We start from the raw sequence: 25443 nt of genomic DNA on the forward strand, positions 1-25443 counted from the left end.
TGTGTTTCCACAGAATTATTGTGCAATCTTCGTTTTAATAATCAAGTAAATACTAAAATAACAACATACATGTACATGTAGTATAAAATATTAACTAAATTACATACATTTCACGAAAACAAAGTATAACAAATTACGGTTTGTTATTGTTGTTTATCAAGAACTTAAATGCAACAGTTTGTTCAATGGAAACAAGTGACACAGTGTGAGACATATTACTAACATTATGTTTTAATTAGATTAGTTGATACAAAGTTGGAAATAACATACATCCCAAGATCAGTAACACCCCCCCCCCCCATGAAACAAAGGTTTTGAGAGGAAGTTTAACATCAGGTTACAATTTACAAGTGAGGTTTTATGTGCGTGAACAGATGCGTGTCTCTAATGACCCACTGAAGATAATGTTCATTGTCTTAAAATCTAATAACTAATGTGATTTGGTTCTTCTCGTATACTTGAGTTATAACACCACATTGAGTAGTACAACAATCCCTGGTATACTAAATATATACATCAATCAAAGATTGTGTCATACTTGACAAATCACCTTTATGTTTGGATACAATGCTATTCTATCAATCAAACGAAATCATAGCTTTACGTGGTAGAAATGTACATGTACAATATAACGTTTGGAATGACACCATGTAATAATCTTTATTTGTAAATCAATCTGTCTTGCATCCAAATCCATTTGCTTTCATTCAAATTCAATCAATTATAACCATGGGAAAACTCAATAAAAATAATCATGCCTGTTTATGTGTACATGCATATTAATAAAGTTTTTAAAAATATTAATCAGAGCAAAGAGAATCTGGTGAGTGTTCTGCAAAAAAATACTCATACTATATTGGGAAATAATACAGAAAAAAAATACAGAGTTGCAGAGTCCAACAAATCCCTATTGCTACATGTATATGGGGTACATAAATTACTATACGTTCCATTATTTGCTGTTGTCAAGTAGCTGCAGCAAACTAGTTACTTGATGCTGGAGAAGTACCTACATCTTGAAGAATAATTCACTAAGTGAAATCTTTCATATTTTATTTCTTTTCAAAATTGAGCATCCAAGATATAACTGATTCGGATGCATTAAATTTCCTGTATCTTGTATAGTACCAAATATATTTCAGTAATCACGCACTTCACGCTAATAAATAAATTCAACAAAGCCACACCTGCAAACATGTGTGTTTTTGTGTTTTGATTTCTACCACTGACTCCAAGGTGGGTATTTTGCAATAGGTAAACACCCTTTTTTTTTTACATACAAACCTCATTACATGTTCACAAATCACATCACAATGATCTAAATGTGTGTGCTGGAAGAGAATAATACTTTATGGACAACAAGACAATAACAGTCCATGCTGTTCAAATATTGTATCAGACATTAACAGTGCATATTGTTCAAAAAAGGTCTGGTAAAACTTACAACTAATATCAAGAAAAATTATCCTGTCATACTCAAAATATGTTCTTCAAGGAATGAAAGGATTAGATGCCAAACCCAAGAACAACAGCAACTGTATCAAGCAGAGGGGCAACTGCCAGCCCCCACCCCAGACTGACCGTCAGATTTTTGATTTTCCTTTTTTTCACTTTCCATAAATGGCATGATACAGAGGTCTGACACAAACAAAAAATAAAGAAAACCACGCAAACAAAATGCATCACACCAAGCAATTTGATTTGGCGTCCCCCAAACATCAAATGCTAAAAAAAAAGAAGTTTTGCGCAACCAACGACATGACTAGGGTTAAGCATAGGGAGGACCCGAGTGTGCATCATTTTTTTTTTTTTGAAGGGAGAATGTATACATTGTGAGTGTGCAATTCGATATTTCAAAGGGTTACGAGTGTAACACGTTTTAGTTGGGTGGCATAAGGTCGAAATCGTGTCAACTGGTTCAAACCACTAAAGTTGGCTATTCTTATAGCCCCAACATAAGATATTTAGAAGGGGTGACACCTGAAATTCTTTTGGGAATGGTGCTTAAATTGCATAAATCGCTAATGGTTAGTACCTGCAGTGTAATATATTCCCATATTTGGCAATGTTTGGGTATATAAATACACATATAGTGAAAAGTATGTTTTGGGGATTCCACTTACTGGTACATATCCTTACTTAAATAACGTTTTCTGCATCATACTACAGACTGGATGATACGAGGACATAATAAAGATCCCAAATGGCTAATATTATACCCTAAAGTTGTGCCCATTCACTTTTTCCTTGGATATCGTCAACAAGTCTCGCCAAAAGTTTGAATTTACAAGCTTCAAATTCACAAAGTCATTTACTGGCACTGTTACCCTCACAAAAATAAATCATATGATTGAGGACAGTATCATGATACTTAGCTACAAGAAAGGGGGAAAAATCAGGTGTCCGTAAATAGTGCTAAAATTAGGCGAAGGGTTGCCTGACGTGGGAGACCTGAACAAGTTCTAGGAAATCCGCAATATAAGACATTATTGTTGTTTTTAATAATTAGGTCTACGTCAAAACGTTTTCTTACCAATAATTTAGGGAATTTCCTTGAACTTGTTCAGGTTTCCCTTGTTAAGCAACCCTTCACCTACCTTTTTGCCTAATTTACGGACACATAGTTTTTTTCCCTGTTTCTGCTTTTTGGGCTATATATAACAATATTAGCATTGTTTACATGATTTCCCATAAAGTCTTAATAGGGTAACTGTGCCAGTAAGCGACTTGGTGAATTTGAAGCTCATAAACACTGAGATTTGGCAAGACTAATTGATGATCTCTGGAGACAACTGAGGTAAATGCAGCCAACTAGTATAATGGAAGTCATTTCAGATCTTTACCATGTTTACATTATCATTCAGTCACTTGTGGGCTTCATTACATGTAATTGAAGTAGGGTGTGTAAGGACGATCACCAAAATATACTTTTTAAAAAGTAAAAAAAAAAAAATACAAATATGCCCAAACATGGCAAAAAAAAAACATATTACATGGCAAGTGTTGATGATTTATGAACATCAGGCACCCTTCCCAAAAGATGTTCAGGTGCCACTTCTTAAAAATATCTTCTCTAGGGCTATAACAATCTATCTGCCACGTTGGTGCTTTGGACCAGTCGTTCACGATCTTGTAAAAAATGGGGTCTAAGCCATTCGACTATTTACACCTAATAAAAATACAATAGAACACAACAAACAAACAGCAATATAATAAACATTCTCCTATAGGTTTTATGACCACCCTTGGATTCTAAAACCACCAAGTAACATGTATACACTTAAGTGCAGATATGCTTCTCATATTCTAATGAACGCTTTGTTTTTTCATGTTCTTCCCCCACAAAAAAAATCTGCAGTGCCACAAAAAATTGTCTTGAGCCATATATGACAGCTGAACCTTGATGCGCTGGAGTGACGAGTTCATCTGTTCGGCAACTTGGCTGTTTATCGCCTTGTATTTTGAGTACCCATCTAGTTTGTACCCAACGGAACAGGCTGATGAAAGAATATGAAACAGAAATGTATTAATTCAAATTACTGAAAAGATATAGACAAATGAAATGCACTGATCAGGCACACAGACATGAAGTGGGTACTTGTGTATGTGATGAAGAGGTAACAAGAGGGAAATTATGGGACTTCATTCTTGAAGACCACATTGACAAGGTAAAGGGAAACCCTATGAAGAAAATTATGATTTCTATATTGCAATATTGCTATCAGCTTATGTAATGAAGTTTAATTGAACAAAATAAGGATGAATCCCTCAGGCAGGGCCACTTTCCAGCTTCAAAATAATTTTAAGATTAGTGCTGACAATAATCGTCATCTTCCAGGCTCTCTTGATGAAAAGGTTATTTTGCTATCCAAGTGACCCATAGGATTGCACCAGTTACTGTTAAAATCGTTGGTCTTGTTAATCAAGGGTGTGAGTGACCACTGATAAAATAGCTGAAAAAGGTGTAAAAAAAACTATACTTTTGTACACAGCAAGTGAGGGAAAAAAAGCTGAAATTCTTGAAAAAAAAGGCGAAATCAGCTCTAAAACTAAAATTTCACACCCGTGAAATTCTTCTCATATCTCATTTCAAATAACAAATAGCATTGTTTGAATATCTGCTGTCTGTCTTCACTCTATTTTGTGATTTACACTGTAGAACAGTGTACCTGTTGCACTACTGTAAGTATTAAGTTTAAGTATCGTTTTGGTTTGCGGTAACACCATGTCATAATAACTACTGCTAAGAAGATATTTAGTTCTGATAAGAACTTGTCCTGCTTATTATCAACGTTCACCAAGTAGTTGTACTTCTAATAGAACTTAAAGCAGGACTGTTCTTATCAGAACTAAAAGTACTTAGTGGAAGTTGATAACAAGCAGGACAAGTTCTTATCAGAACTAAATAATTGTCTTCTAAGCAGAATTTATTACCACAAAGTGTTACCGCAAACCGAAATGATACTGAAACTCCACCATGCAATGCCTAAAAGTATTAAGTATGACGTTAATTTGGCATTTTCTTCTTTTTTTCTCAGGCTTGTATTTTCATCATTCTTGTATTTTCTTGTTTTATATTACTCACATTCATGCGAGTAAGATGTGGCTTTAAGTGTCAGAAAGTGGACATTGATAATTATCCGTAAAAATATTTGATATGATTCCAACTGAATGGAATACACTTGTGTTACAGTCATCAAAAAAGAAATAAATAAATAAAAAAAATATACAATCAAGAATTACCAGTATGATTGGGCCAGTGTAGTCTGTCGATAAGAAACTTGGTCTTCTTAAACATGCCAGGCTCCCGATTTAGGCAGTAGGCATGAAGATGACAGGCGTTGTCATACACAATCATCTTTGGAGCTACGTAAAAAAAAAAAAACCAACATACATTTGATGAGAACAATAATGTAAATTTAAGGTTTATCAAAAGATCAGTTTGCTTCCATGGAATGTGTGTTCAGCGACCGCTTGTTGCAACTGAATTGGTAGTGTGCATTTGAGTTCATTCCCATACCAGGCATGAAGTGAGTAACATAAGAAAAAGTCTGAAGAAGCAGATTTGCTACCATATGCCTTCATTGAGTGTTATTCGCAAGTCACCCATGTTAACAAACAAATGCTTCCACAAAAATGCAACATGCTTAAACAATTTCACTTCAATATTTTTTTTTTAGTGTCATACATTCATCGTAATTAAGTGAAAATCATTATAAAGGCCAAGGAGGATTACCGGTGCATAACGATAGGGACTGTTTTCTTAAACCTTTGTTTAGGTGCTGCAAACAAATCGATGATCTTCAGTTGTGTGCAAATTTACAAATGTCAATGTAAGTTATAAATCATGACTGAATAAGCCTCTGTACTGATGACGTCACACTCCGTTTACGTGTGCGCTCTCCTATGGTGCTCAGTTGACCGTGGGCCCCCACTGGCTCCATAGGAAAGTGCACATGTAAACAAAGTGTGACGTCATCAGTACGGAGGCTTATTAAATCAACAGCTATGATTTGTTGAGGAAAACACTACTTACGTGTCTCAAATCGTGTGAGGAGCAAAGTGAAGGGCACATTCGGTGATTCAAACTGGTTCATAATTTCGAAACCATAACAGATTCCTGAACAAATACAAAATGAAAGACAGTCTTTAATAAAATAGATAGGATTATGTGTACATGTATACTTAAACAGCAAACAGAATGTTGTCACGTAATAATCGTTTCCTGAGGACTGCTATGAATTGTGGCATAATTTGGCCTTTGAGGGAAGCAAAACTTCATGAAAACCTTGCCAGAACAGAAAGTCTTCGAAATACAGGAAATGGGGAACATTGTTTATGCTTTGTAATAATAAGTGGAATCAAAGTTTCAAAAAAACAGGTAAAAATCTTGTGAGAGCCACACGAAACCAGAAACTATCGCATTTACATCACACTTTATATTCTCATTAAAGTATCAATCACAGTAATACTAAATTATCCCATTGCATTGTCATGGAGCCAGACATATTACTACTATTATTCAAACGACTGTAATTACCACTAGGGTAATCCAGTCGGCTTTGGTGTAGAGAAATTTGGTCTTTGGCAGATTGTACATTTTATGATTGCCCATTAAATTATTCTTAGAGAAACATACACATGGACAATACTTTTCAAATTATTGCCAGTGCTGTTAATACATGTTTTGGATTTCCCAATGTGTTCCTTGTGCTTGCAATGTGGTAGGTTGCATCATAATTGCTGGTTCAAATTGACTTTCAGGCTGTTTTTTTCCCCTACCCAGCATTACTTGTTCATTGACAATAAATTTGAGTGCAAGTATTACCATGGGGACAGAAAGCAGCAAATACTCCAGGTGTCATTCTCCCGTAATTTTTGGAATCCTTCCTGCAACTGGTCCTGGTGGTCTTCAAGCCATCCATTGCATATTTTGGCCTTAACCGTTGTTGGGGGAAATGGGGCCAAAAACACATGCCATCGAAGTCGTCTGGTGGTGGGTGGTCTGTGCTTCTCTCAGCCTGAACAGCAGCAGGAGATTGTGAAGAAGTTGACTGCTCAAATGGGGCTACTGCCAGACGAAGCAGCTCACAAAGGACAGGAAAGAGTACTTCAGGAAGAACTTGCTCCGATGCAATGAGGTCAGCTATTATAGGACACTATGAACAAAATATCAATTCAACAATATACAGGGTGAGTCAAAAAAAGATGAACCCAAACCCCTAAAAATGTATTTACATTTGTGTGAAGCTCCAAAATAACATCCACTTTTTTGGCGACAGGCCTTCAAAAGGACATTGTTCATCATTTTTAACTTTTAAACTGAGGTTTTACAATTGTATCTCAGGTGATGTTTGCAGACAAGAGTGATGAAGATTCTTGAAATTGCATTTTTGGGATGTGACAGGTTTTAGGGTCATTGTGCTTAAATGATGATATTCTTTTAATGCATTGAGCAATTTCAGTATTTTTTTTATCTAAACGTAGCTCTTGAAATTGGCAAAGACGAAATCGGCATTTTATCAGTTATCACATATTTTAGATAATATTGTGTGATAGAAAACTTTTAAGTTTTATAAGAATATTGAGTAACTATTGAGCACTTGGTAATTTCCTCTTCTGTTTTAACTACAAAGTTGAATGCTGGTAGCACGGGCAAGCCATTGAAAACTTCTTTAAGAGTGCTAGGTGTCAGCACTGACATCTGAGCAAAGAAACATGTACACATCAATTAAGGCCAAGTAAAAAAAAATGCTTAGCATCATGCCTTTTTGAAAAACAAGGGAGGATGCCCTTTTTCCCCCCTCCAAAATGGCTGCCAGACCGGGCTATTTTTCAAGATGGCCGCCAGTTTTTGTTTTTAAATGACCATCACTTGAATTCAGGAAATGACAAACCAGCTTTATAAGGGCTAGATGCAACAAACAAGCCAAAATGATGTCATTGTTTAAAATGTATCATTTTTTACAATTAACAAAAAAGGAAAGAGGTGGCCTCCAAAATAGAAGCGGGCAGGAACGCAAAACATGTAAATTGTTTAATTTGGCCTACGACAGAATTCAATATCTCATCTTCTATTACCTACATGTACAAAGTACTTCTCCCACATAATCATTCCTCAATCTCTTCGATGTCATGTTTCAATAAAGTTCGATGATGTACGTTGACCACCTTCAACTCTTCTTTTTTCATTCATTAGCATCAGTTTTTTTTCACATAGCACAATGCGTTCATCCCATTATTTTGTAATGCATGTCACTGTTGCTGTTCACGTTTGTTTGAATATTACCGTTAATATAATTTTTAACAATCATTGTAAATATTAAGTTTTGCTGAAACCAAATATTTTTAGTCCTTGGATTTTTTAAACCATAAAACGGAAATGAATGAATGAATGAATCCCATGTTCTTGTATGGCCTTGTACTGTGTTTCCATTTATCCTTTCTGAAACTCTGTTATGACAACAATGTGAAGCCATATCTGAGTTATTAGGACTATTCTTCAGTTCTTCAATGAGTCCTAAATGCTCCCTAAAGTCCACTGCTATTTGCTCAAACTGCAAACCACCCTGGATATTCAATGCACTATTTGCTCTTATCCATTCACAAGAATACTGAAAACAGCCAAAAGGAAAATATGCACTCCACTATCAGTTTAAACTATCACGTGCATCTGAAAAGTGCCACCATCCAAGGTACATGTATGTGTGTAGGTTCCTATTCCATTTCTTTCCACCCTTTGAGATGGTTAACATAATTCTGTAGAGCTGTGCAATTGTTCTGTCTAGCATGTTGTCATTTTGAAGAAAGCAATAAAAGAATGACATTTCCAAGATAATTATAAGATGACACATTTTTGGAGATATCTGTAATAATATTATTTTTTTTTATTCAGGAAAAACTTGTGATTGATTCAATGCACATCCAAGGATATTTGTTATTATTCCTTGCTTCAGAGCATGATTGCATAGTTGCAATCGGCTGCATTAAAAAACGTTTGAATTTTAAATCAGGAACATAGTATGCTTTTTGCTGAGTATTCATCATTCACAAGTTACATGTACATGTAGTTATTAAGCACCTTTCTTTAGATTTTGAGTACTGTAGTTACATCAAACGGAAAATATGCACACTAACAAATAATACACCATACTGTTATACCTCATTAATAAGTATCTCTCTGTACCTACGTAATCTAACTATTGCATGGGGATTTATGCTAATATTACAATGGAGCACTAACCTTGTTTGTGAGAATAGCCATAGCATTTAAGTCTTTTCTTGGGGAAAATCCATGAGCCATCTTCTCCAACAGTTCTAATAACTCTGCCTCTGGATGGAGCAGTCCACAAACTGGAGAAGTTGCAGACAAAGCTTGCAATAACGGTTTGTAAGTTGCAGGTGGGGCTGTTGCATGTCCAGTTGAACCCAGCTCATTCAGAAAAGGGAGTAGGCTGCCTTGATGTTCCTTGCATCCATCAATAAGCATCAGGAAGTCATTGGGAGGAAACGGATGTGCCTCTGACGATCGGGCAAACTTCTTTAACAACTTCCTTGTTTGGGTGTCAACCAGAAAGATGCTTTTTCTGTAAACAGTATAAAGAGAAAACAGTAAAAGTAATTCACATGAACATTAAATCATCTAGCTAAGCGTAATGTCAAATGAACAATTCATACAATTTCCAGTTGAGACACAATCCAAATGAGACAAAGCCTTCAAATGCATGAATCACTCTGTGTTAATTAATTGGCATTAAAAGAATCACAGGATTACCATGGAGTGCTGTTGCATCAAAGTTTGGAGCATTGAATTCATGATGTAATCCTACAGGTGGTGGGTTCAAGTCCAGCCTGGGGTTATCGTGTGTGTGCCCTTAGACAAGGCGCTTTGTCACACATTGCTTCTCCCCATTCCTATTTTAGCTGCTTTGCGCCTAAATTGCAACAAAGAGCTGTATACTATGCAGCGAAATGGGATGGTCTTTGGAATATGTTTCGTTGGCCGAATGAGAAGGGTAATATAATGATGCAATCAATAATGGTGAATACCTGCACTTTATAAATACCCCTAATTATTATTATTTGTTTTTATTATTACAACTAATATAAGCTGTATTGTAATGTAAGTGAACTCTTTTGTGGAATCATGATTCTTTACAACAAAACTACTGAATAAAGTAGCTGGAAAAATTAGAGTCCAGAACACAATTATAAGCCTTATCTGCTTGACGACTGTTTTGCTTCTTTGGTAGCCTTCGGCACATTGTCCTTCCACAGCGATAGGTCCTTGCGAAGGGAAAGGTGGGTAGCATCACAGATGATTATATCTGGCTGTGCGCCACACGTTTGTTCCCTGCAGATAAACTGCTCGTGGTAATCGATGTCCAGCAGACGCAGGAACCCATACCATGCCCATACAAACTTGTTGTAGTGCAGTTGTGATGCAAAAGAGCTATGTCCAGCATCATTCTGCATTTGCACCCAAACACTGTAAAATCCAAACATGGGTGATCTGAGGAGACAGATGAAATACATTGTATTCTTGCAATGTCAACTTACAGAAAGATGCCCATGTACAGTCAAGTTTCTATTAGCAATGAATACTACCAACTACAAGAAAATAATGAATAAATAATTCATTATTGTGCATAAATATTTCATTATTGTACATACATGCATGTTATACAGAAGGAATTTGATGATGGCTGTCATTGTGTTATATTGTAAACATGTTTTTGGGTTTTTTTTACATCCTGAGCCAAACGTGAGATCGTATATCACCCATGGCAAAATTCCCAGAGGTCCTAATCCTATAGTAACTTGTATTGCCATTCATGCTTTCATTGAACATTGCTCTGTGATGTGCTGCAATGATCCAGTTTTCAAATCTCTTTAAGGCCAAGAAAAATAAAACACCAGTTGATCGTCCCGGGAGGATGAGGGTCTTTATATAGCCCTTTCAAATAATTCTAGGAATGCACACCTTCCATACAGAAACTGGTACATGTACTGTCTCAGGACGGAGTGGTCAATCAAGTAGGTTGTCATGTTGAATAGGCAGTCAGACAAGCCATCATATTGAAGTTCAGAGTCACACATCTCATTGCTGCACTTCCTGAAGAAAACTAAATACAATATGGTTCCTCAAAATCAAAATTTGATGTACAACTAATGACATAAAATTGATCTACACACTTCGTACATGAAATGGTATAAGTTGAAAATTCACAATTAATTTTCTTTGGAATTGAACAGTGTAGTAGAATTTACATTGTGAACCAAAATTTTTACTGTAGGAGATGTACAGACCTGAAACGTTATGTCATTGAAGGTTTTGGATGTTGACAGATAGTGTGCCGAACGGTGTTACATAAAAACGTATTTAAAATGTTAAAATGTTTGACTAGATATGCATGATGCCCCTTTTGAAAACCATTTCGTCTTCCAATCTTTGACATTATTTCTGCATGCATACAGTATGAGTCAAAATGGAAGCTAAAATAAATGATTACTGTGGTGAAAATTATGAACACATATACAGGGTGAGTAAAACAAAAATAAAACAAAAATTTGGGACCATTTTTTTTAAAGTGAAGTTCTGCATATAGCGCCTTCTTTTTTTCCACACTGAAAAGGTTTATGTTGTACTCAGTCATTAAGACTTAAGCATCGTGCAGACAGGCAAGTCAACCGTTTATTCTGAAGTTTAAAGTTATAAAACTATGTTCTTTGTCAAAATCAACAAAACATGAGTAATTCATACTGGGTAGCAATCAGTAAACACCAAGCACGACTTGCTTTACTAAAATTGCTCTCACGTCGTTTGGCTTGATCAATGACAGATTATTACTTCTTTTCTCAATCCAACAAAATACTCCTTCAACCTGTTATTAAAATTTAAGATACATGTATGTGTTTGCAATATTCAACAACCAAAAAATCATTTATCTCGAGCCTGGTTTTTGACTTGCATTGTATGTACACCATTTATATTAAAATGCTGTCCAAAAGAATCAATCAATGTGTCCCCTGCAGGTCATCTATGTCTGAAGCTGGATTTATAGAGTTCTGAAGTGTGACGTCATTTAGAACTAGAGTAGTGCAATCGAATGGAGTACGCGCGTGTTGGTTCATGGGCTGAATCACGCGCTAATGCCTTTTACACACATTCTGTGCACGTGATGTATTCACTTCAATACCGTAATTCTATAGGAATGAAAGCATGGAACATTGTTGACCCTTTATACATAACGACATCAAGTAATTCTGACATCTAAAAAAAAATGTATTGTGATATACATACAACTTTTGGAGAGGGGAAGGACACAATTAATGTACATAATAACATGTTTTTCATACCTGATGCTCGATGAATTGACTGTAGAGTGAAAACAGGATATTCACCCTTCAGGTAGATGTCATTACTCCATGATGCGTGACAGCATGCGCACATACCACCTGGTGTGGGAATCAGGTGAAGATTGCCATTGACTGTACAACCCCGTTGCATAACAGGTTTGGCAACCATGTCTTGTAGATGAATGCTCTCAAGCTGAAAGGGAATGCGCTTCCAGGAAGCCACTGATCCTGCTCCTGCTTTCCTTTTAAGAGAAGTTGACTCCAAAAGAGCAGACATCTCCAATAAGAAGACCGGCAAATCTGTCACTTGCTCAAGAATATCCTTGATCTTACTGATGTGCTGACAATCGCCCCTCCTGCATGTCAAACACTTCAACCCATTGCCCACGATGTCAATGACGGCAAATGATTGATCCGTAACAATGACCGCAGCACGTGGATTTCCACACACAGGCCACACATCATTGAGATTGGGAGGAATTTGCTGTGGCATACGGAAAAAAAAACCCAACCTTTCTTTACCAATGCATAGGAATATATATATCTATATGTACACTTAAAAGGGTAAATATTAGGCCAAAAAAAATAATAGTTGTGTGTCCGATACCTTGGCATTTAAAAATAGGGTAGGAACCTTAGGTCGATAGGAAACTTCATATTTTGTTTTGGCATTTCTGGTGCGTACGATCATATGCAGGTGTCAGCGTGTAGTAAAGGGAGTAATTGAAAGTTTTCAAATTTTTCCCCTCATTCCCCCCCCCCCAAAAAAAAATAAATCAGGACCAGAGCTGTAAAAATCAGGTAGCAAAAATATTTTGTTTGGCCTTATTAATGAGTTGGAATTGATGCATACCATCCAAAATGATTGAAGTTCAAAATTCAAGTTTATTATTCACACTAAAAGGTGAAGAGATTCAGCTTCCACTGGCATTTCTAAACAATGACATTACATAACACCATTAAACCAATGAATAGAACACTATAACTCACTCAGCTCTCTTCAGCTTAATAAACTCAAGAGACCTGAGAAATAGATTACAGGAATATTTCGTCGCACAGCTGACATACCGACAAATAAGCAAAATCCCTGTTTCAAGTAATTCGCGTTTGAAGTTGGGCATTTTTCTGGGCGTCCCTAATGTTTCGATAATAACCCTTTTGGTGTATATTCAAAATAAAATAGGAAATGTAGTATCCATCAGGTTAGTTGTCCCACATGTTTTCATTCGACCATAAATGTATTCCTCAGTTTGTCAAATTACAAAAATCTCAGTTTGTCAGATCGCACTCGCACTGCATATTAATTACGCATTCAACATGAAACATGCAATGTTATTTTGATCATAATACAGGAAGATAAGTGCACAATGAATTTAGTCTTAAAAAGTCACCGTTTTTGACAACCACAGTAGCACATCATTTGTTTGTACTTTGAACGCACTCCTTACATTAGCTGGTTACCAGGGACATTTTGTATTTGTCACTATGTCACATTAAGGATTTGTTACTTTGACTGATTGGCCTCAGGCCGGGCTCCGAATCTCAAAATCCAAATAAAAATTAAGAATTTTGGCATAAATACTTAAAAGAGCAACCTTTAAAACCACGAAAGTGACAAAATCTCAAAATTGCCAAAATGGTTGATTTGCTGGTTTGTCAGCTCTGCGACGATTTGGTCTCCAGCAGCAGCAGCAGCAGCAGCATGGGGGACACCTCATCCCCAACAAACACCCCCTCTGCCCTTGAAATGCGCTAGGCACTTTTCACAAGAAACATAGAACCATGAGGGACCAACAAGAACTCCAAACACAGGAAACTAACATCACCACTTACCACATCCTCTTCAAGGCCAGATGCGTGTGCATAGCTGTGGTCTGAAAGAAAATATTGAAACAATTTTAGTTCACAATTTATCACATAACACTGGAAAACATTCTTGATACAAGTGCTCTAAGGTATATGCGTCTGTAACAAACAACATTCAGTTAATTGTTGAGAAAATATTTGATTCAAGAATAAAGCACTACAAATCAAGGTTAATACATGTACTCTTATTTGATCATTATACAGAACATACTTGGATGCAAGGACAAAAAAGATTATTTGTTTTGCAGAGGGACTTTTAGCGCATAAGGGACAGATATTGAAAAAACTGGAAGCCTCTATACATGTTCATGAATCTCAATATTTAAAGTTTTTTAACTGGAAACATAATTTAAAAACTTTTTTCAGATTTGAATGGTTTCCAGATAATGTGTATTACCAAAGATCCATTTACAATATTAACAAAACTGCTATTTATGGAAGCTATATTTAGTTCAAAATGCACCGTTATAGAAGATCAGTGCATCTACAAAGTTATATAATTGGTTGACATGGTAATTATTAGGAGCCGGATCAGTAATTTCCATGTATTTTCCCATCCCGAAATCAATAATTCTTGACTTATAATGTAGCTTTATTTCTTTAGCATTTCAGAGTCATTTGTATATATAAATAGTTAATATTAATGTTTGTCGCATATTTCACAAACACGATTGGGACCCAGTCTTTAGGTCTGCTTTAACCAGAGATTGTATTACAGTGGTTGTATTCATAATAACTGAAGTCAACTGTAAACTTGGAATGGCAGGTGATGTACCGGTAGGTTTACCTTGGCTTTGATGGTGAGCTGTTATCCCAACATTTTCGTCAAATCTAACCAGGATACCAGCAAGGCAGTCGATGTGCAGACATCCCGGTAAATCTATGAGAAGAATGTTCCGCATATTTAGCCACCCAAATGTAACACTAAGTCATAATTACAATAACATCTACACATCACATTTGGGCTATGAACCACAAAGTAATAATAAAAATAAAAAATTAATAAAAAAAGTAATAAAAATAAATAAACATTACAAAAAAAATCCCTTTGGGAGACATTTCCACAGGATTGTGCCAAAAAAACTAACAATCATTTGTCATTATCCTTCCCCCATGACAAGCAATGGATCAAGCCTTCATTGTATTGAATAACGTTAAAATTCACCCACAAATAAGAGTTATGATTTTTAGGGAGACATTAAAATGTATGGTGTCTCCATAAGGTATAAGAATAAAATTTTCTCATGAAGGGTACAATACCATGTTTAATATTAATAATAATAATAATAACAAATAACTACTAAAAATGGTACCCTCAGGGAAACATTCCCATAAACATGTGATTTAATTTGTCTTCACTTTTCTTAACCCCAAAATGTGTATGATGACTTGACAAGAGAACTCTAGAAGTTGTGGAAGGTGAAGGTAAAAGGTGATTCTGGTCATTGTGGGACCCTCAGTACTATTCCTTGGTCCCAGAAACAAAAATCTCAATGAAATTGGTACAAAAGCGGCTCTTTGGGGAACAGGGATCTGAGGCATTCAGACACATGCACCGCCATGGTCCCCTTTTTGGTTTCAAACTGCACACCACCTTGCATGAGTCAACCACTGTAGCCATGTGGCCGTGGGGACACACAGTGATGAAATAAACACTGCATAAAAAGAAAACCCTCACTCATTGGAGGGGTCATCATTTTGAATCTGATAAACTTATGGTGACGTCAGTTTTATCTAAAAACCTTACGAAAATTTTGTTACATGTATGTACCTGCATTTTGCAACAAAGGACTGCAAATCATCAAAAAGTGACAATGGTTAAAAGTTGCAAGCTCAAAAATTATGCGAGGAGAGCATTACCACACATGCCCGTAATTGGCCACTATCAAATGCACAGTGCCCAAACAAAGCGCGGGTAATTCATGCAAGCAGCATATCATTCCATTTTACTTTTTCATTATCTTTAGCTTGTGTGCACTACTCACAGATTTACCAAATTACAAACCAACTACTGCCGGCAATTTCCAGAAATGTGTCATTTGACACATCTTTGGAATCTGCAATTTTTTTTATTGTCTTTGTCAAAATGGCAGCAGATCATTTTCAGACGGAATTTAGTGCCACTAATATTTTTTAATCAGGTAAGCTTCTCAACAACAAACATTTTATAATTAGCTACATGTTAATAGCTACAAATGACAAACTCTGCCCCAAGGAAATACTTTTTTTAAAAACTCAACCTTGACTGCTCTGTTGGACATGTTCTGAGGCAGAGTGCAGCACTTGACTCCTTGCTGGATCACAGGAGCAGTAGAACGCCCACTTCCAGGTCCCACTGAAGCACATAGCTCTCCTGGTTACCATTACATATCTGCTGCCCTGCACATTTGAACAAGGACAATTTCAGAATGTTGCAGTACAATTTAATCATAATTCAATAAAACAACATTCAACATGTTAATGTTAACAGGAAGAACACTGTAGGGGCCAAATTGTACACTGTAGCACAGTGACATTTCTTATCACGTGAGACAGGGTGAGTTGAATGGCAGGATTTGCTTTTGCAGTGGAAACCAAAACGATCATCCTATGCCATACTTGTTGATGCATTTTGCATATTATAAAAGTACCAGGTACAAGATCTTCATTTCTTTAATTCAAATCATCTACACTTCAAAATACCCTTCATTAAACTTCTCTACCTGTTTTTGTTCTTCAGTGATTAATTGCACATTTGCTTTTTTGCTTACTTCCGATTGTCTTTTCAAAATTTGAGTTTCTGGGCAGATCCATTGGGGTAGGGGGACACGCATGGGGGTGCACAAACCCCACGCCATGGCTTTGTGAGGTGGTGTGTCATAACAAAACTTCACAAACAGGTTTGAAAAGTATCACACACCCCCCTTTTGGACCTGGATCCGCCCCTGCTTGTACTTCCTGAACTGTGGGTAATCAGATCAAAACCAATCAGTTATAATTTTTTTAATTCTTTTTTTTGTCACAATTATCCTATCGCGGTAGAAATTAATCGCGTCAACGCAGCTTGTGAAATATTGTCCAATTACATGATATACAAATGGACGCGGAACGCACAAAAACGTGAAAAAAAAAACTTAGTGTACAAAAACTCCATAGGGTTGTCTAAGGGGCGTGGCTACCTCGCAAACGGTGATAGGTCAATTCAGTCATTTGTGTATTGTTTTTTATTTGATTAAGTTTTACTTAATACAATCAGATCATGGGTAAGTTTCATTAAAAATGTTGTACTGTTATGCCATAATTGATTGAAGTCTGAACGTGCAAGCAAAAATGTTGTATTTTAGTGCATGTTTATAGGCAAAATGCCATAGGCTACGGTCGTGTCTCTGAAATTTTGTTATTTAAATCCTTGTGCTGTACATACAATGTACATGTACTTTCAGAACTGTAAGGTATGTAGAAAGACCACTTGAAGTTGTACTTGTAGTTTGGAGTTCGGAAAAAAATGAGAATTTTGTGCTACAGTAACTTCAATTGGTCTTTCTGTAAGGTTTGTAAAAACCTTACAATTCTGAAAGGACATACATTCTCTATCAACTTACCTCAATTGAGTGGTTTTCAGAATTGTATCTATTCAGTAGAAACTTTGTGAAGTGCTCATCACATGGGGAGATGGAGTTAGTTTCTAACAGCAACTGACGGTAGATTTCAGGTGCCTCAAGTACCTCTACTTCACCATGGCCATATTCTGAAATTTAAAAAGAACAAGTTCCAGTCTAATGGTAGTTAATACAGTCAAATGATGCAATGCTCGGTGCTTGTACGTGTGTGTGTGTGAAGCCTTGTGCATGGTTGTCCATTGCCTAGCATTACTTGTACATGGTTGTGACACTACACGTGTATGAAGCCTTGTGCATGGTTGCTAATTGCCTAGCATTACTTGTACATGGTTGTGACACTACACGTGTATGAAGCCTTGTGCATGGTTGTCCATTGCATTGCAATACTTGTACATGGTTGTGACACTACACGTGTATGAAGCCTTGTGCATGGTTGTCCATTGCCTAGCATTACTTGTACATGGTTGTGACGCTACACGTGTGTGAAGCCTTGTGCATGGTTGTCCATTGCCTAGCATTACTTGTTGTACATGGTTGTGACACTACACGTGTATGAAGCCTTGTGCATGGTTGTCCATTGCCTAGCATTACTTGTCCATGGTTGTGACACTACACGTGTATGAAGCCTTGTGCATGGTTCTCCATTGCCTAGCATTACTTGTACATGGTTGTGACAATACACGCATATGAAGCCTTGTGCATGGTTGTCCATTGCCTAGCATTACTTGTTGTACATGGTTGTGACGCTACACGTGTGTGAAGCCTTGTGCATGGTTGTTAATTGCCTAGCATTACTTGTACATGGTTGTGACACTACACGTGTATGAAGCCTTGTGCATGGTTGTCCATTGCATTGCAATACTTGTACATGGTTGTGACACTACACGTGTATGAAGCCTTGTGCATGGTTGTCCATTGCCTAGCATTACTTGTCCATGGTTGTGACACTACACGTGTGTGAAGCCTTGTGCATGGTTGTCCATTGCTTAGCATTACTTGTACATGGTTGTGACACTACACATGTATGAAGCCTTGTGCATAGTTGTCCTTGCTTAGCATTACTTGTATAATTATGGTTGTGACACTACACATGTACTTCTATGAAGCCTTGTGAATGGTTGTCAATTGCTTAGTCAGCAAAAAATCACAATTTTCTTTGGCGATAGTTCAAGGTGTAGAACATAAGCAGTGTTTAAGCACAAGCATTTGTATTTTTTTTGCAACAACAGATTAAGCTGAAATTCGGATTTACACTGAGATGATATAGTGTTCAACTACTTATGAAATATCCATTGAAAGGGATTCCTAGATATTGAAATGAATGCATTGATTTGGGGATGTTTTCAAAAAATTTCATCCCGACTTTAAGGTCAGCTTTTACCACTAACAACAGTATTGACGTTTCGGCATCAATAATGATGGCAATTTTTTTCACTAACATGAAGTTAAGAATTTTTTTCTTCCATTATCAATATCATTGAACATTTCAATCATACTGAGCATATTTTCTGAGAAACACAATGTACAAAAAGCCATGTTTTTATGGGATGCATGAATTTCACTGCTTTGTACATGTAGTGTCCACAGAGTTCCCTGTAGTGGCCAAGTAGGCAGCAGATTACCTTTGTTTACACTAGCAATAAACTGCATGCATTGTACCATGGAGCTATAAAACACAGCTCCATGATTGTACTAAGGTGTTCCCAAGCACACCACATGATGGATGGGTGGTTAAAACAAAAATCCAAGGCCACAGGATGTTTGGCTGCAGACACATTCCTGCAAACCATGCATGCACAGGGGATTAGGAATAAACAGAGGGGTGATATCAGATAAACTACTCCTGTGCAAGAGGTAATGAATAATAATGATGTAGTGCAAGTGGGCTAGAGGTAATTGCTTTAGCAGAGGACTGGAATGTGGACAGCCCCCCTGAGGGACAAAAGAACAGAAACTCCCACAGTGGTCTTCCAAAAACACAAAAATAAAATGGCAGGATGTACATAAAACAAAGAAAGAACAAGGACGATAAAATCTCCAAAAATCCCATGTTAGTTTTTAAGATTGTCTTTAAAGTTAATAAATTGTCATCATTATCTCCACTCACATGTACCCTACTTTAAGTGTGTTAGAAAATAATTATATATATTTTGCTGCATTTTAAATGTGGATTTGTTCACTTCAAAATATAATTGTAAAATCATGCCGAAACAAATTAATCTGGAACTTTGTAGCGGGTACATAAACTCAAGTTTTATAGATGTAGATAGCGTGATAAAATTTCACTTAGTAGTTATATAGTGTGAAATTTGGGCAAAGAGCTTTGAGGTATGGTAAAAATATTACTCTAGCAAGGCACTAGAGAAGAGACAAAAAAAATCAAAGTGTGCCATGTAGGCATGCAGTGCCAAGTTAGAGTACACTACAACAACATTCCAAAGGCTCCATTGTCATAATTTACTTGGTTGTATGGAGGTAGAATTAGATACATGGTTCATGGTTGCAACACTAGCTAGCTACTAGCTAGCAACAAGTTGTAGTGGTTTAGCTCTATGGTGTACAGTATGTGTGTATGATAATGCATGGTTATCCATTGCATTAGGTTTTTGCACATGCGCCAGTTTTTCCAGGCTGTGCCGTAAAATTAATATCCATGAGCTCGTAATTCATAGAAATAAAACACTGAGAATGGCCTTCCAAAAAACTGCTCATGATGCGCGGAATATTTATTGAAGCCATAAGAAACGTCCCAAGTAGATTCAAAAATAAATATATTTAGCATCAACATCGAAAATTTCAAATGCAGAGATGCCAACTTTACAGACAACAAAATAGTAATGATTCTTCCTGCAAAGAGTAATGCTAATGTACATAGGACAACAGTCAAGTTTAAGAGTAACCACAGTACTTTTCAGAGTAACCACAATGTTGGCGTATAGGACAGTAACATGCCCAAGAGCAAACCCCTAAATTCACCTACAAATGGGGGATTCCATGGTGGTGGGATTTCTGAAAGTGAAACCGGAGTGTGGTTTTAGCACTCAACTGCAAAATTTAACGCAGTTCTCGGAGTTCGCAATTCAAACGACGCCGCCAATGCCCGATTGACTTAAAGGAATATACATCATTTGCTTTTGCTGTAATCATCAGAAATGGATGGAATTGGGGGGTTGGAAATATATAGCAAAAATACACACACTGACTTTTTTAAGGTTTTGGGTTCGAAAATGCTATAAAAACCAAGAAAAACAATCATTTACCTGTAGTCTGGTTCACTGACTCCATATAAGAAGAAACAGAGCAGTTTACATACTTTGGGGAATTGTAAAGTCAGGGAACCAGTCTAGCTGGCTCATACCCGTTCATAGGATTGTAATCGCTTGCAAACAAGTGCGATGGTCAATTGGGGCCAGTATTTGAAAAAAGCCAGTTTTTTCCAACGCTGATCGGCCGATCACCGTTGGAAATTGATACAAAAATACCACTTTTCTTGAAAATGACAGTATACCAGGTGCCATGATTTTACAGGATGCTTTACACTGTCATTCACTAACAGTCCAGCAAGGTATTTCAAAATGATTTGGGTAGTTTTATTTTTGGATGTTTGCAAATGTTGTATTTTCCCTTTAAGTGCCCCGCATGTATACATTTCACAGGAACAGCCAGGGATAGGCCTATTACGCGTAGCGCCTGCTAGATGGATTTGTGCACATATATGTACCGCGCCGTTTGTTTACATTCAGTGTATCGTATGTATTTTCTAGCTATGTACGTGGTTCCATCAGGGTTTGCTCTCAAAAGTCTTCCATAGTGGTATTCTCCTTTTACTAGTCTTTCCAATGATACTTTATTTGATTTCGAATTTACTTACCCTGACCACGAAAAATCCCACAAAACGTGAATGTTATTTTCGTTCCGATTGAGACATTTAAAAAGGTCCCAACCATGAATCAAACTTAAATTTTCGAAGGTATTTTCTAATAAAATGTCTTGCCAAAAATTAATAGTCTTTTTCTGTCCACTGAGTGTTATCAAAAAAGTATTTGTAATAAAAAAAAGCGAATTGAAAAGATGTCCTCTGGTGACCTTTTTTACGCAAAAGGGGACTGGACACAATTCAGTCACAAGAGGGTGTTCTATACAAGCTGAAGCACAGACACGCGCATAAGCCTAACGTCGCCCCCCCTCCCCCTGAAAACAGCGGTGAAGTGTATGAAGCCTTGTGCATGGTTGTCCATTTGTACTTGTACAGATATTGTACATGGTTGTTTTACTACACAAAAATGAATCCTTGTGGTTGTGAATTGCCTAGCATTACTTGTACATGGTTGTGACACTACACGTGTATGAAGCCTTGTGCATGGTTCTCCATTGCCTAGCATTACTTGTACATGGTTGTGACAATACACGCATATGAAGCCTTGTGCATGGTTGTCCATTGCCTAGCATTACTTGTTGTACATGGTTGTGACGCTACACGTGTGTGAAGCCTTGTGCATGGTTGTCCATTGCCTAGCATTACTTGTTGTACATGGTTGTGACGCTACACGTGTGTGAAGCCTTGTGCATGGTTGTCCATTGCATTGCATTACTTGTACATGGTTGTGACACTACACGTGTATGAAGCCTTGTGCATGGTTGTCCATTGCCTAGCATTACTTGTACATGGTTGTGACACTACACGTGTATGAAGCCTTGTGCATGGTTGTCCATTGCCTAGCATTACTTGTACATGGTTGTGACACTACACGTGTATGAAGCCTTGTGCATGGTTGTCCATTGCCTAGCATTACTTGTTGTACATGGTTGTGACGCTACACGTGTGTGAAGCCTTGTGCATGGTTGTCCATTGCATTGCATTACTTGTACATGGTTGTGACACTACACGTGTATGAAGCCTTGTGCATGGTTGTCCATTGCCTAGCATTACTTGTACATGGTTGTGACACTACACGTGTATGAAACCTTGTGCATGGTTGTCCATTGCCTAGCATTACTTGTACATGGTTGTGACACTACACGTGTATGAAGCCTTGTGCATGGTTGTCAATTGCCTAGCATTACTTGTACATGGTTGTGACACTACACGTGTATGAAGCCTTGTGCATGGTTGTCCACTGCCTAGCATTACTTGTACATGGTTGTGACACTACACGTGTATGAAGCCTTGTGCATGGTTCTCCATTGCCTAGCATTACTTGTACATGGTTGTGACAATACACGCATATGAAGCCTTGTGCATGGTTGTCCATTGCCTAGCATTACTTGTACATGGTTGTGACGCTACACATGTATGAAGCCTTGTGCATGGTTGTCCATTGCCTAGCATTACTTGTTGTACATGGTTGTGACGCTACACGTGTGTGAAGCCTTGTGCATGGTTGTCCATTGCATTGCATTACTTGTACATGGTTGTGACACTACACGTGTGTGAAGCCTTGTGCATGGTTGTCCATTGCCTAGCATTACTTGTACATGGTTGTGACGCTACACATGTATGAAGCCTTGTGCATGGTTGTCCATTGCCTAGCATTACTTGTTGTACATGGTTGTGACGCTACACGTGTATGAAGCCTTGTGCATGGTTGTCCATTGCCTAGCATTACTTGTACATGGTTGAGACACTACACACGTGTGAAGCCTTGTGCATGGTTGTCCATTGCCTAGCATTACTTGTACATGGTTGTGACGCTACACGTGTATGAAGCCTTGTGCATGGTTGTCCATTGCCTAGCATTACTTGTACATGGTTGTGACACTACACGTGTATGAAGCCTTGTGCATGGTTGTCCATTGCCTAGCATTACTTGTACATGGTTGTGACACTACACATACCTGTACATGTACAATTGTATATCTGTATGAAGCCTTGTGCATGGTTGTCCATTGCCTTGCAATACTTGTACATGGTTGTGACACTACACGCATATGAAGCCTTGTGCATGGTTGTCCATTGCCTAGCATTACTTGTACATGGTTGTGACACTACACGTGTATGAAGCCTTGTGCATGGTTGTCCATTGCCTAGCATTACTTGTACATGGTTGTGACACTACACGCATATGAAGCCTTGTGCATGGTTGTCCATTGCCTAGCATTACTTGTACATGGTTGTGACACTACACGTGTATGAAGCCTTGTGCATGGTTGCTAATTGCCTAGCATTACTTGTACATGGTTGTGACACTACACGTACCTGTACATGTACAATTGTATATCTGTATGAAGCCTTGTGCATGGTTGTCCATTGCCTTGTATTCATTGTACATGGTTTATTGCAACAGTCATGACAGTACACGACAGTACACGTGTGAAGCCTTGTGCATGTTTAAACTGCTTAGCAATAGCATGCATTACTCATTAGCTGATTAGGGGCTAGTTAAACGCATGCCAAACAACTACAGCTCCATGGTATTACAGCTATAGGTAGGGCTATTTATTAGTGTTTCATACTCACGACAACGAATTTCTTCCGAGCCGTCATGAAGCGGTACATCGTTGCCATCACCTTGATCGGTAGCTGCGTTCGTAGGCCTAGGCCTACTGGCAGTACTGCTGCTGCCGGTCATGCCGGTGTTGCTGCTACTAGTGCTAGTGCCGCTAGTTCTACTTGTGTATCTGTCGCTGCGCGACCGCTTTAACCTAGGTAATTTGCTGACATCAACTGGGGTCGACAATTCGTCCAAATATCGCGATCGTAAATTGTAGTCATGCCACTTTTCACGATATCTTTCGCGGTTCAAGGCATTGTTGACATCCTTCTCACTAGGCTCCGCCATCTTTCGCTGGCCAGACGCGCGGGCGGACTCCACTGGCTAGCTACACGTACGTGGGTACGGGTACGGTACCGATCTTGTACTGTATAAACGTACAGTCGTCATGTACCGCCGTTTGTTTATGTACATTAGGCTATGCTGTAGGTGACCAGATGAAAATCGCGAAATTCTGCCAGATGCATTTCAAAATTCTGCTAGATTAAACAAAATCTAAGAAATCAACCTGAATTACAATACACAAAACACAGTATAAACAATATGCTCACAATCTGATAAATACATGTTTTGACATATCCTTTGGAAAAACACGTTAAATTTCCTTAAAGATGCAATTTTGCTTCCATTTCTAGCCTGCAGTAATTGTACATTCTTCATCAACCGCTTAATATTGGAGCATATTGCTTAAATTAAGTAATGAACCCTTTAAAAAAAATCTGCTGATTGCTTTTTTTGGCTACAATTTTAAAGACTACTAAAGAAATCTGCAGAACTTTGCATTCTTTAACTGTTTTTTTTAATATTTGATCGGTTTTCCACCAAAATATATGTCAAATCTAGCCGAAAATCGGCTAAAACGGTCAATATTTATTGCAATGGACTGTAAGCTCCGCCTACATCTAGATGAGGACCGCCCATAGAGCTGTATACAGCCCTATGGGACCGCCCAATTTTAGCATATCCGCATGACTGTGGTGCAAAACGGCACGAATGAGAGACTATAACCCATCCGCTGGTTCCAACAACATGTATTCGTAAATAAACACCACGGGTAATAGGGAACCAGTGGCAAATATCATTGAACGTGCATGGTTGTGTTCGGTGGTTGAGTGTCATACGTCTGTTTGCTTATATATCTCTGAAATACACGCCATTTTGAATGAATGGTCCGACAACGCATGCGTCGTAGGAATGCTGTGTGTAGAATGGTCAACAGAGGTCGCCCTAATACCACACCGCTGTTGATTATTGCATTGGGGAAGGGGGGCGGAGAGGACGGGCCGTGGGGGGGGGGGGAAGAAAAATCGGTGTTCCTGTGTTGACGGGAACGGAGTGACCTATCTCTCTTTTCGAAGCGATTGAGCCAGACTCGAGTCCATGAAATTCTGCTGTGGGGGAATCGCCACACCTCCTCCACAGCGAGTACCTTCCACTTGAAGCATTTAATTTTAGCACCTGGGTTGTGGGTTGGGGGCCTTAAAAATAATTGTGCCTTTATGTGGGGGGAAAAGAGTGGTACACGCAGTGGGATTAATACTAAAACAAAAACAAAACTCTCGAAGAAGAAGAGACACACTGGTGATAGAAGAGTGGAAGAGTTTGTCCAGCAGTGGGGCCATACAGGA

The 25443-nt window shown here is 37.9% G+C and overlaps 1 protein-coding gene across 2 annotated transcripts; it reads right to left on the minus strand.

Annotated features, from left to right (window-relative positions):
- LOC119732181 lies at positions 1-24268 on the minus strand. Of its 2 annotated transcripts, none has more exons than XM_038205605.1 (13): positions 23782-24268; positions 17307-17452; positions 15966-16104; positions 14513-14605; positions 13693-13733; positions 11860-12343; positions 10484-10625; positions 9722-9988; positions 8744-9095; positions 6329-6659; positions 5537-5620; positions 4744-4866; positions 1-3497 (listed from the first exon to the last, which is right to left on the minus strand). In XM_038205605.1, exons 1-13 carry the CDS (start codon positions 24101-24103, stop codon positions 3307-3309), a joined length of 2715 nt encoding a protein of 904 aa, XP_038061533.1. In that variant the 5' UTR covers positions 24104-24268; the 3' UTR covers positions 1-3306. The 2 variants fall into 2 exon arrangements, with proteins under 2 accessions (XP_038061533.1, XP_038061532.1); XM_038205604.1 differs by having other exon boundaries at positions 9722-10012.
- Positions 24269-25443: the final 1175 nt, after the last annotated feature.

This window comes from Patiria miniata, unplaced genomic scaffold (assembly GCF_015706575.1).
Source record: "Patiria miniata isolate m_02_andy unplaced genomic scaffold, ASM1570657v1 HiC_scaffold_24, whole genome shotgun sequence".
NCBI classification, from domain to species: Eukaryota; Metazoa; Echinodermata; class Asteroidea; order Valvatida; family Asterinidae; genus Patiria; species Patiria miniata.